At 41.5% G+C, this 13,812-nt stretch overlaps 1 protein-coding gene across 3 annotated transcripts in view; it reads left to right on the forward strand.

Annotated features, from left to right (window-relative positions):
- The window catches only part of macrod2 (mono-ADP ribosylhydrolase 2), a 410,420-nt gene that overhangs the window by 277,044 nt on the left and 119,564 nt on the right, over positions 1–13,812 (forward strand). For all 3 annotated transcript variants that reach the window (XM_030105906.1, XM_030105907.1, XM_030105908.1), the window contains exon 6: positions 8,641–8,762. In XM_030105906.1, the coding sequence (XP_029961766.1) occupies positions 8,641–8,762 (122 nt within the window). The remainder of the gene's footprint in view (positions 1–8,640; positions 8,763–13,812) is intronic.

Consider the following 13,812-nt stretch of genomic DNA (forward strand, 5'->3'; position numbering starts at 1 on the left):
TTACATTTTATACCAAAAATTTTAGAAAACTTCCTGAATAAAACTGAAAAAAGAAAAGAGCAAGCTGTCGAGCGGTGTCACCTGGCAGCTCATTCAAGCTTCGGGGGATGTTAGAAAGCCCAGAGCAGTGGAAACAGCTGGCAGTGCCGCTCGGTGACTTTCTCCCTCTGTCTTCTCTCCGGTCTCGTTGTCCCTGCAGACACCGCCAGGTCCATTCTTACAGCATGTGTACAGCAAAGTAATCGTCACACCCCCAGTGTCCTTCACTGTCTTTCCAATGCATACTCACTCTTTACAAACCTCTCCTTTGTTGCACAGTAAAGCAGCAAAAAAAGAAAATAAAAAAAGAAAGCTGGTCTGTGGCAGCAGGCTGAGAGATGGCTTTTCATTTAAGTGGTCTTTTCTTTCACTCTGAGAGCTTCTTGACATTTGAAGGCAGTGTAGACTGACTTGCACTGTACTTTCGACTTGTGTGGATGTGTTCATGTCTTGTCTGTGCATGTGTGGAGTTCAACTCTGAAGCATTTTATTGTAAGTTACTGGCTGATGCTATGAGGGCCACACACTGATCAGTCCTTCATGAGAATGTCACTGACTTTTTACAGTGCAAAAATAGAATACATAGTGTACTATAGTATACTATAGTGTCTCACAGAAACATAAAAAGCACACAGATAAATCCATGTTTAAAGAAGCCCATTGCACATTTATCTATTTTTGGTTCTTGTGAGCTTATATATTAAATAATGATTGGTCACGATAGGGGGAAAAAAAAACATTCCTGTGATATTGCATGTGTGCATGACGGTCTGTCATCATCCTTTTGTAAGTGCTCCCCCTCTTGCTCTTTACCCCTTAGCCTGTTTAAGTGTGACAGAACCTCAGTGACACTCACAATGGAAAAAAAAAAGCTCTTTGAAAGCCAAGCATATGAATAATCACTGAGACACCCCTGATCCATTTTTAAAGAAGGAAATATTAATGCACTAACAACTGTATCTGCTCAGTATGCGCCAGATCATCCCAAGTCTGCAAAAAGCCCCCCTCTTTCACACTGGAGCTTCGGTGAGTGTTAGGGGATCACTCTGCACGCTCTGTCACCATGACAACACCAGTTCCATGTCCGAGTGGGTGTACACACTTCATTTAGTAATCCTTAGCGACCAACACGGGAACAGCTGTGTGCATGCTGAGAGGGTCTATGCTCGCAATCACGCCAGAATACACTTAATTTCTGTAAATGTGGTCACTCTTGTGGGTGTTATGCGATTAGGGTCTGGTTGGCGGTGGCTGACGTTGACTGTTCATGTTACTGGGGAGCAGTTTTGGTCTTTATCTCGAACCTGTGCCGTCTTACTGGTTGTATTCCTACCTGTGCAGTTCAAAACAGCGTGCTCAGAAGTCGATGGGAAATACAAATCCATGAGTAGTTCTGAAATGTGGAGCTGCTGAGCCCTGAGGGAAGCATGCTAACTTGCTTCAAATGCCATGAGTTTAACTCTGTCAGCCGCACAACTTCCTCTGACTGAGGGAAATGTAAACACATGCAGTCCTCAAGCTAAAACCCAGGCGTCTCCTCCAGCTCAGTCTCCAACTCCCCAGCTGAAGCAGCTCTTGCTGTTACATATGTGGTCCCTATAAGCTTTATGCACAACTGTGGCTTGTCTGTAACATTTTAGCGCATGTGTTCTCATGTGCTCTCAAAGAAAATTCTGATTTGCGATTGATGAACGTTAGACGAATTGTCTTCGTTGGCACAGACTGGCATTGATTAGATTTCTTCAGGAAACAGTGTTCATTCAGAACAACTATTGAAAGGGAATTAAATCATGGAGATTTTGCTCTAGTTCAGATCTCCGAACTGTGGGGGGAGGGGGACTCTTTCAGGCTTCCATAGGGGAACAGCAGCAGGAAAAATCTGTGGGTAAGGGAAATGCATTAACTGCTTTTATTTAATTACCCCCCCCCCCCCCCCTTTTCACATTGCAATTGAAATGTAGAAGTGAATCACTATATATCATTTAATCAAAACAATTTTTTTTAACAGATTTTACTTGGAAGTGTGACAGAAATTAACCAAATGATAAAATAAACTTAATGTGAAGCCATAACGGTAGAATAATAATTCTCCCTGACTTCATGTTTCAGATGCTTTTGATAACTACCAACAGCTGTTTACTCATAGTGTCTCATGATGTGACTTCCTGTGTAAAGTGTGTGGTGTAAGAGCTGGTGAATTGGGGACAGCAAGGTGTGTGTGAGGGTTCAATCTCTGCTAATGGGTCTCGAGTTGAAAACAACTGCTTTGGTGTATGATATTATTACGCTTTCTCCATAACGCCCGACTCCCCCTGTCATGGCTGCTGTAACTGCTCCTGACTCCTAATGCCACTGCTAATGAGAACATGCAAGCCTCGTTGTGATTGATGCAGTTTGCCGTTCATGTCAGAAAACAGCTGTGTTACTATTTCTTGTTAAAAAAGAGTCTGTTATGATGTCTACTCTGAAGTGCCTGCTTTGATAGATGAGGTTATGGATGGAAGTGACATAAAATGGAAAGGTTTTAAAGAGAGCAAATTTCCTCTCCCCCCCTTATGCCTCGTTCCCGATCCGCAATTTACTTCCTCCTCTTCAATGTTTTTCTTTTTATTTTGTTTATGTTTAAAAAAAAAAGAAGAAGAAGAAAGAAAAACTGTAATTCAGTAGTAATGGCGCCCAGTCGAGACATTTCACTGAGTGCTGTTACTTTATTGATCTTTTTTTCTTCAATTTGTTCCGATGCATTACCGTAAAGTTTTCTCACTCAAGTCTTATAAAAGGAGACGGGCGGCTGTTGCACAACATCAAGCATCTTGTCCTAGATTTGAGAAATCCCCGGGTTTTATGGCGTAGCCAGCTGCGATTCTCCCTCCTCAGAGCCAGTCTTCACGCTACATTGAGCATTCTTTGTGACAAACTTTTTTCAGATTAAAAAAAAAAAAAAAGAAAGAAATCACTACATTTAAACCACATCACCTCTGGTATTGTAGTAATTTGCCCTGAAGAATGACTGTTAAATAGAGACTGCTCCACTTTTGGACATTGATTTAATTTGAATGCAGCTCAGCCGCCACTAAAACCCAGAGCGTGATGCATAAAGTGCTGTCACTGGTTGTCAGCATCACTCATCCAACTTTATGGAGACTGTTAATTCTGTTAGAGGGGTTCACATAAACTAATAAGACTACAGTTTATACTCCATACAAGGTCTGGCTGAACCCATAAAAACAGGGACTGATTCAGAATTAGTAAGTAATAAGTTTTTGGCCGAGTTTCTTAATGGGCTGCAAGTCATTATCTGCCGTGTTGATTCTTAAGTGTGGAAGATAATTGTCATTTTTATCTACTGCACCTGAATTCTAATAGATTTAAATTAAATTCTGACATCCCCATGCCTGTGCGGTGCTAATGGTGTTTATATTGAGTTGTAGGTGAGAGCAGGACGTTTCAGTAGGAGTCACACTCCAGTCAATATGTCCAAGTATTTTTAGCCTTTTGAAATTGTTATTATGTGGGATGGTAACACAGCCTCAAAGTCAGAGCTGGCTAGTAAAAAAAAAAAAAAATGAAAGATTGATTAGGCTGTGAAGTGCTGGTCCCTCTCTGAAATAGCACTGCACTTCTCTTCTAAATGAAGTCTAGATATTTCAAAAGATTTTTTAGTTGCTAAGAAAGTGGCATCTTTGAAGTGAGCATGTCCCCGTGGTAGTTATTCCTCAGCTCATCCCAGAGCCGAGGAATAACTTAGTAGGCTTGTCTCAGATGCTCTCTCTCCGGCTCCACCGCTGCCGTACTGAGGGGTCATTTCATGTCCAGTCCAGCACATCCAGTCTGAAAATCAGTCGTCAATTGGTTGGCCAGTTTGTGCAGAGTTTGCTTTTGATCTGGTCTTGTGAATGCACAAATGTCAAGTAATGAAGACACATCAAATAATATTTCATACTGATATTGTTGTAAACAGCTGTTCTATATCAGTAAGCAGTGGAAAGCTTAGATTTATCTTGAAATATCTGATACATATTACCTTCATCTGTCGTCTGCAGCTGTTTTAACTGCTCACTCTGTTCTTTAAATTTTAAGCGGTTTTCATTTGACTTCAAATAACTTCACTTCTAATAATATCTTTTCACATTAAAAGGCTTTACCCTCCACTTTTCCCTTTTTGGTATAATTACTTCCGCAACGTCTCATATGATCCTGGGAAAAGGCGTCCACCTGGGCGTTCCCACAGTTTTATTGCTGTATTTTTAACAAATCACCCGTTATTTTCTTCTCAAAGAGTTTCCTGAGATGTGTGTGGTCTTTGTTACAAATTGCCATAATGAGTTTTGCTCCCAAAATGGTTTGAACAATATTTAGATGGTTATTCTTCAGCTCTTAAAACTCCACTTGCTTGATAAAGAGCATCTCACTCAAAAGTGGTTACCACTCAGTTGGAAAGAAACTGAACGAGCTAAACTGAAGAAGTTTTTTTTTTTTTTTTTTTTCTAGACACAGCAGCTCATAAAAAATCAGAATACATGAATTTATGCAGTAAATTAGGCTGTTCATTCATTCTTCCAGAATCAATAATGGCATTTTTATATTTATATACAGCAGCAGTTAGTTTGTCCACTGTCACAGTACAAACTCCACCAGGTTCAAATCTGGAATATTTTTAGTGTACCATGTCAGATGTTTCATTATCAGTCACCATTTGAAAGCACCTTCACCTCCGTACTTCCTGCCGTATCCTCCAGGGTGTCTTGTTGTTTCGACAACATGACACTCCACAACAAAGAAAAACACGAGTCGCACACAGGTCCTGAGAGGATTCAGACAAGAGCTGGAAACACTCTCAGTTCTTATTTCTATGATTGCACATAATAAGGTATCGCGGTTTTGTTTCAAATGTGATTGAGTGCAAGCAGCAGTCGAAACACATTTGTTTTTGCTTCAATAGAATTTGAGTAAATTTGACCAAATAATTTCTCAACACACTAACCCCAAACAAAAGAAGTCAGAACCACAGATTTCTGTGGACTTCCACAGTTTGTTCTCATTATATTGCTTTTATTAGTTTGTGCTTTTATCTGGTCATGTTATGAGTAACACACTGCAGATCAGTTTATTGTGACAAAGATTGACTATTATCACAAATGAAAGAAGTCCATGTAAGTTTATCTTTCTTGCAAGAAATATGTGCAGAATGGTAACAGTAGTAGAAAATCTATTGAATGTCTCATCCATGTTTCGTATATTAAGCCTTATTGAGCATCATTATATCACAGGAGATAATATCCTTCTGGTTATGTTGTTTAATTTGTGTGACGCACCATGACTCTGATGAAAAGAACAAATCTGTGGAATTGGGTGGATTTCATTGCTCTTTTTGCCTGTTCCTGGCTGAGTTTTTGTTTTGTTTTGGTTTTTCGGTGCATGTAAACTCACAGGGAATAGCTGCGCCGAGTGGCAATCATCAATGTTTGCCGGTTCAGTTTTGTTCCTGACCTTGCAGCCCCATCCAAGAGATCACAGCGAACCAAGCCGGTCCGTATTTGTGGAGAACCAGCTCCAAAACATTGTTGAGAGGGAAGGCTTATTAACTGTGAGGAGAAATGGCAAGGTTATTGCCTTGGAGGGTCTTTTGTGATATGTGTGATTAAAAAAATAAAACAGAAAAAGAAAAATCTCCCCCTGGATTACTTGATGACTTATTTCGTTTGTGCAGACCAATCTGTCTGTTGCCTGTTACGTATCTTTACAGACTAATTTTTAAAATCTTTTTTTCTCTTTTCAACTCAAACTACAATTACAAAATTTCTGATACTCAATCATTAAATTCTCTTTAACGCGCCATGAATAGCCACGAAGCGTATTTCATCTGTTATCATCCCCGCAATCAAACCCGCTTCTCCTAATCTACAAAGAACCTTTTCGCAGTCTCTTAACAACCAAAATAGAGATTTATGCGTCTTCAATAGAAAAGGTGGACTGAGATAATGATATACGTGTGGCAGCATGGACCTCTCACCGAGGAAGACGCAGCGCGGATGTGTGTCTGTCAGCTAATGGATGCAAATGATGATAAAAGCAGTGGGTTTTACCAGGAGAGGGAAAAAATAATGGTGACAAATGTTAATAATGATCTGTCAAAACTCTCCAAGCTCATGCTGCAAAGGACACTTTTATGTGTCGGTAATGGAAAAACACTGCTGTCATTATCGCTGCAGATTCCAAATATTCTAAGAGTGTCAAATCTATGGCCCGTGGGCCTGAGCTGGCCCACAAGTGGCTCCGACATGGTCCCAATTTTCGACATAGAAAATTGAACAGAAAGTGTTGACAGAAAGTGAACAACAGATGACGGCAGTGCTAAAAGATCAGAGATGTTGCTGTAACAGCCAGCTAATGTTTTTTTTTCTTTTTTTTTTATTAATTTGAGATTCAGCCGGGGTGCCGGATGGCAGAATGGAAGAATGTACACTGATTTATGCATACCGCCCTCGACTAAAGTCTAAAAGTTTTTCTTAAATCTAAAAGTTTTACTATTAAATCCATTTTATTTTGCACATTTTTGTCTTAGAGCACATACTAGAAATGCCGGTTAAATTCCAGATCTCTTGTATTTTCAGTGTAAATGGCCAAATGTGCAAGGAATAAATGACGCTGGAATTTGTACAAAAACTTACTCAAGTCCTCTTGATGTATATAGAAACTGTGATTCATTGGAAGTGATTGCCACAAGATCCTGACATTCAATACCAGGCTGTTTTTCCTTTGAACAAAATAATAACTCCAGTTCTTCCTAAACCAAGGGTAAAAAGGTCAGTTGTGTTTAACCTCACTGAGATACTGAAGCAGCTGTCAGTGCTTTAGAGCTCGTCGGCGTCTGAATGCCCTTCCTGTAATCTCCCACCTCCGTTGCAAAGTGAAATATGTCGTTCACCTTACAGAAACACAGCTGTATAAATATTTATTTGATATGGGAGCGTGGAGGATACGAGCGGAGACATCCGTACTGGTGAGATAAGGACTGTTTAAATTTTCATGAATTCACCAGTAGTCTGGTTTTTTGGCGCTTACCCACACTCTAATTGGCATGTTGCCGTGCTTGTAGTGAAGAACTTCATGAATTATGCAGAAAAAACAACTCGCCACGTGTCCCATTATAACCGCATTGTGCAATGCAATTTTCAGACTGCTATTCTGGAAAAAGACAATGCTTCAAACAGCTCCATTCTCATTACAACCCGGCCTTAGTTCAGCCGGGGATCACCCCGGCCTCTTGTTTTTTTTGTTTTGTTTTTTTTTTTTACCTCTCCCGAGTTCAGTCTTACCCCTTTGAGCCACTCCAGCAACAAGCCACTTGATAGTAGCCGCCCCGTCCATTCCCTCATCCTAACCGACAACCTATTAAACAAGTAGACACACAAGTGAGAAGTAAACTTAATCCATAAATGATTAATGGTCAGGTGGAGTAATGATATAGTCAGCAGGAAATTGAGGCTAAGTGCTTTATGTTATGCAAACTGTGAGGTTAGGCGCAAGAAACATGTCCGGAGGTGACTGCATTTTAAAACACAAGGCTGTTGTGCTTTCCCTGGATGCCCTCGCATGAACCGCGTCGGAACTTCCAGCCCTCCTGCAAGCCTAATATTTCAGTGCACAGAAGATGATACTTGATGCATTAATTTGCAAGTTGTGTGGGCGGTAGTTGATTAAGGTATATTTAATGCACTGCAAATTAATATTTGGTGGTCATAGCTACTGGTTGAAGGGAAAAGACTGCTGTTTTTCAGTCTGGGAAAGTATTCTTTTTCATAAACATCAGAATATTCATGATACATAGCCTTATTAATTTAAGTTCATGATTGTACAAAATTGCATTCAAAGCTCTGTGACGTCTGAGGATTCAGCATGCATAGAACGCTCACACACGTAAGGTGATTTGCTGAGTAGTAATAATCTCTTTTCCTGTGAAATCCTTGCAGTCATTCTCTGCTCATGCACCGTCTGTAATGAACCACTCCTGTGGATTTCCTCTGTGGCTGATTCACTGTATATTGGTGTTGACCTGCACCACCCAACACAGAGGAGGCCGAGGGTAGCCCTGCAGAATGCACAAGATTATGTTTCTGTCAAGTCACTGCTTCAATTCTCCTATTTTCCTGTCATCACTCCAATAATTCAATTACGAAGCTACATTCCTCAGTACGGCCAGGCCGGACCAGCAGGCCAGTGATTGACAGGTGAAGGCATTACTATGCGAAGGGAAACCGAGTACAGGGGGAGATATGAATATTTGAGTAGATGGCATAAAAGAATCTTGTAATTGATTTTCTATCTAAGCTGCCGTTTCATTTACTGAATAAATGCATTCATTTTGGGCCCTGGGTTGCTCATATCCACCTCATTGTCTCATTGTGAGGACAAACTTTATCGTTTTTGGGAACTGATGAATTTGCAGATTCTTTGTACTTGCTTGACTGCTAATGGCAGTTGAATAGTTTCACAGGACTGAAGTCATCTCTGCTAAATGCAGTGACCATTTATCCTTGCAAAAAAAAAAAAGTAGGCCGTGCTAAAATGAGAATTTTATGTTTTGTCCCCTTCCTTCAGATGTGATCCACACTGTGGGCCCAGTGGCCAGAGGTCATGTGGGGCCGACCGAGAACAGTGACCTGACCTCCTGCTACCAGAACTCCCTCTGGCTGATGAAGGAGAACGATTTGAAAACTGTGGTGAGTACAGCGTGCCGCCGAGCTCACGCTCATCCGAGGGGGGGGGGGGGGGGATTTTTTGCTCTGCTTCTGTGCAGTTTGAAAGAAGGAAATCAAGAGCTTTGGTGTTTTTGTTTGACAGTCAGTAAGCCTTCAATGAGAAAAGACGTTTGAAAAAAAAAAAATTGGAAAAGGTACAGCAACAAAAGGATTTAGCATCTTTCATTTTAGATACAGTTTTGAAAAGCCCTAATCTTCTTTATTTAAACAAAAGCAACAGAAAACACAACAAAATGGTAATGTTTCATGTTTGTCAAATGAAGACTGTTCATGTTCACCACTTTGGCTCATGATTAAATGAGAGCCAGGACTTTGTATACACGTCTGTATACTGCGACTGTGATATATGGCATCATTCTTTGCTTAGGACGCCACTTTAAGGTGAGAAAAACGTAGCCTTCCCTAAATTCTCCAGAGACCTTCGCTGAGATTTGTGAGTTATTGTTTTCCGCCCAAGAAATTGAACGTCTCGCACTTGAAACGTCCCTTAAATATGCCTGTGCCGCCTCTTCAAGTAGAATTTTTGTTCTTTAAAACACAGGAAAAACAAGGAGTTCAGTGAATGTGGCTAAAGGGGGCTTTAGATGAGACAATGCCCACACAATCCGCAGCTGGCAACGGATCATTCGCACACTATCTTCCAGCCAGTTGCGGACCGTATGTTTCAGGCTGGTTTCTGTGATATATGGATTTGCCCTGCCCACAGAGGGTAAACAAATCAGTATCGCACCAAATGGCCACAAATCACTTTTTCTGTGCCAACCTACTGCCCCACAGCCTCATCAGAGGCCAATCAATGGAAGTGCTTACCAACAGTGAGAGGAGACATAGCTGAGTGCCACTTTCATTAAAGATGATTGTGACAAATTCCTGCTCTGTTGATGACTTATTGTGAGTGCAATAGACATCTCTAGGTAGCAATTAAACGGATTGTGAAGCCAAATGTCTGAAGTAGTTATGGTGTTTTGAAGTAAGATCAAAATCAGTGGTGTGCCTGCTGATCTTGAAACTCTAGTAGGACGTGAGGAGCCGCAAGCATGACATTGCATTGGACTGGTGCGAAGCAGAGTAATTCCGTCAGTTTTGTTCTGTCCAAGGCTTCGCGGGCAGAGAGAGCACCTACACTTCAGCAGTGGGCCCCTCAGGCATCATGGTATTCGCGCACCAGTGGGTTGTGTGGCGCTTCCGTCCACAAACACCCAAGACCTCGCTTTGTTTCTGGCACATTCCGGAGATTTATTTAGTTTAGGTCTATCTCTTGCTTTATTTATCTAGTAATCCATTTATTTGTGAGGCACATAGTTTATGTGTTCAGTGGGAGCAGGCTGGATTCTCTCTAATGTATTTATACAGCTGCTCTGCATTGAGCAGACGTTCGGTGAAAACAGCGGCGTTGCGTGATTGACTGGCCTTGTAGGATGAGCCTAATCATTGCATTATCTTAGCCACAGTCCATTTCGTCTCTCCTTGCTTCAAGGACAACAAAAAGCCTTTTCACCAAAACCAGAAAGGAAATAGCTTCCTTTTTTCAAACACGAACGTGGCCTTGATTTGGTATTACTCCTAACTGCCTTGATATTCGAGAGCAACTTGAAGTGAGGCTTTAAGGGTTCTCCTCTAATTCTTTGTTAGCAGACCATCTCACCGTCTCTTGATGCACAACACAAAGAGTCCAAGTTTGTGGTTAGCTGATCAGCACTAAGCTCATTTGTGACTCATCTGAAAGGGTTTTCTCTCTGAGCTTTTGCTGTGTGAGAGAGAAACAAGCGATCCCACTGAAGACAGGCACCCCGCCAAGTGGGTCTGCATAGTGGGCAGAGGAGGGTGGGGGGGCTACAGTTGGGAATCCTAGATGGCTGGCTCCCTAATTGGGATTCCAGGGCATTACAGAGGAATAGGAGTCACAACAAAGCCGAACACAAAATAAACTTGAGCATGAAAGATTAAAACGAAGAAACGATTGCTGGTTAATCCCTGATGCTTGGACCTCAAAGCCGCCCCTTAGGCTACAAAACAGTACGGCTACTGTCGTCATCGTTTTCAAAATCTCCATGTGCGCGTAAGCGTGTCGGAACAGGGAGTTTACAGGGAATTCCACTGAATTTCAGGACTTAAAATGTGTTTCCTGTACCTTCCGGCAGCATGCTGTGTATGAATGAGCATTTATTGGTATCCCCAATCGTCAGAAATTAGATAGAAGAGCTTTTCCGGTCCCTAAGTGATGTTGCACAGATTTACAGCTCTACTGGGACGGAACAGGGGAAGATTGAAAATGTGACTTTTAGGCAACCTGGAGCATTTCCTGACTGAGTTTTTGGAGATTGAGCATGAGTTTTTAGATTAAATTCAGACCATTATGATACCGTTAAAAAAATAATAAGGATAAATTATTAAAATAATTAATAGAATATTTTTTGATGATGCTCAATGCCTGAGGCATCAAGGATTACAGCAGCTCAGTGAACTTCAGCAAAGAAATAACTTTTTTTTTTTTTTTCGTGAATGCATTTTCAATACTTCACTAAAATGTTTGCTTGTTTTTTGTTTTTGTTTGTTTTTTTCAATGTAAAACCAGATGGGTTCTTTCTATAAGCTTATTTTACAAGGGAAATTCTTAAGTATGAGTGGTAGTTAGTTAGAATTGCTGTGGGGCGGCCTTCAAAATAAAGAATGAAAATCAGTCCGAGCCAAGATACCTGCCGTTTATCCCAAACAGTGAAGCAGAAAGCTGTCTGGAACGTCACACACTTTTAACACCCTCACTCTGTCTTTGTCTTTGGATAAAAATCAGCGCGTTGGAAGGGCTATTGAGTTGTATTTTCCAAATCATTTGGCTGCTGTGCATCCTGGAAAGTGATAGCGTGTATCGTTGCCCATGTCCATGCATACATTAAGTCTGTTAAGAGCATCTTCCTGGAGAATATGTATATGTGAATGTGCCTGCGCTGTTGCAACAGACCTTGCTCTGCCTAGAGGACTTTTATGCTTCAGTGCTTTTTTTTTTTTCCTTTTTTTTTGTATGTGTGTTCTTTTTTTTTTTTTTTTTTTGCTGTGGCTGAAAGGGCAGCAGGCTGTCACAGCTCCCCAAAGGCTCTGACTGACCACAGCCCACAGCCTGGATGCCAGCGTTGCCGGCTGGGCTCTGCAACATCACACTGGGGAGCCATGGGAGCCGCGCAGCCTGCGAGCGGGGCTGCAGCTCTGGGCTGATGAGCGGCACGTTGTCAAACAGCCCCCTCCTCTGCTCAGTGCTTGTTACACTGCCGTGTGTTCTCAGGTGAAGTGCCACAGAGAAAGTGTAGCTCGAAACAAGGGGTTTTGGTGCATTGATTCCAGGCGTGAATTGTGATAATAACACCACCCCAGCCGGTCGATGCAAGTGAGGACTCTCTTGCAGGCTGTCAATATTTGCTTGAGCCAGGACATATTAAATAGGGATCATTATGGCTGCTCTGATATATGGAGCATGCCGCGATATTATGGTCTATTTGGAAGCATCAGAGATAGTTTGAGAAAACTCACTGCTCAGCAGTCTGTGGCATGGATTTCTAGAGGTCAAAAGACAGAAAAGGGCTTGTGTTTGAGTGTGAAGGTACCACACCATGTATTAAACAGGCCTATCTTTTGAAAAGTGACAGAGACCCACCACCCATGTTTAGAAGTACATCATTTATATCAATTCATGTACGTGTTTTTATTATTTATTCAATTTTTGTTATCAGCATTTCTGTGAATGTAAAAGTGGTGTACTTTATACAAGTGCAGTCAGACCCCAGAGGGCCTCTTCTCCAAAGATTCAGGAAGCCCTGCAGGACACAGAGCTGAAGAGACAGTTGATGCAGGTCCCTTTACTCAGTTAGTCATGGAAGGCTGCTCAGATTTGTCCCCTGCAAGCAAGCACAGCATCTGGCAGAAAGAGACTGGCTATGCTGTGGGGGACACCCCCATCTGCAAGCCATTGAGCCCTTCCACTGTCTTACATTTCAGAGATCATATGAAATGCCCCTTATACTGTGACCTTCAAGAAAAAAATCCAGAGTTTATCTAAATCTTCATTGTTGATTAATTTAATTCAGTGTGTTTCTGGGATGTTCTGTGAAGTAAAAACAACCAACACTGAGCTATCAGGCATGTGGGGTAAAATGGGGGTTTTACTCTTTGCCTAATTAGTGGTTTTGTGGGAAACCAAGCCTCTTTTCTTGCCCTAATTTGGCTTTGACAGGCCACAATTTAATGCTTTTTAAAAGTATTTGTCATTACTTTATTTCTGGCAGTGCACAGTGGGTTGGCAGCTGCCACTGTGGACAGTGACAGGGTCGCAGACTGTATTTAGTGGCCTCCTCTCCGACTCCCAGTCGGCCCTGGAAGTGTTTAGTAGTCATAACACACTGGCTTCGAGGAGATCCAGCAGGGAAGCCACAAATTGCCCGTTGAGAAAAATGCTGGAAGCCAAGTGGATTGTAGATGAATGGTGTAGAATGATAGGATTAGCTACCCTTCTCTGTGGACTCATTCCAACACTTCTAGGAGCATGAGCTTTTATTCATTTTGCTTGACAGCTTTCCCAAAATTAATTTCCACAAACAATATATAGCCTATATTGACACAGATCTGCATGCACACCCTTCCTGGAAGATTACAAATAATAGCAAGAAACGTCATAGCGAATGGAGCGAGCCCCATGCCTCCAAGGTCTTCACAATAGGCCATATTCATTGATGACATGCTCTGTGGCTGTCCAGGTAAAGTGTCTCCTCTGTTCTGGGAAATAGATTTAAAATGTGCAGTGAATATATTTTACTGTTCCATCTTTATCAATGTAGGTCACTGGTGATATTTGAAAATGTGTTTTTTATTGCTTTATTTAAGGGCACTGGGGGATCTTTGTCATTATTTATGCTTCCAAATACTACCGTATCAAACTTAACGACACTGTTCTCTGTCCTATTCCATTTTGGTGTGCCGGCTCCCCAAGTGATTAATTAATTTTCATTTAAAAACCGAACAGATC

Source organism: Salarias fasciatus, chromosome 13 (genome assembly GCF_902148845.1).
Source record: "Salarias fasciatus chromosome 13, fSalaFa1.1, whole genome shotgun sequence".
Taxonomy (NCBI): domain Eukaryota; kingdom Metazoa; phylum Chordata; class Actinopteri; order Blenniiformes; family Blenniidae; genus Salarias; species Salarias fasciatus.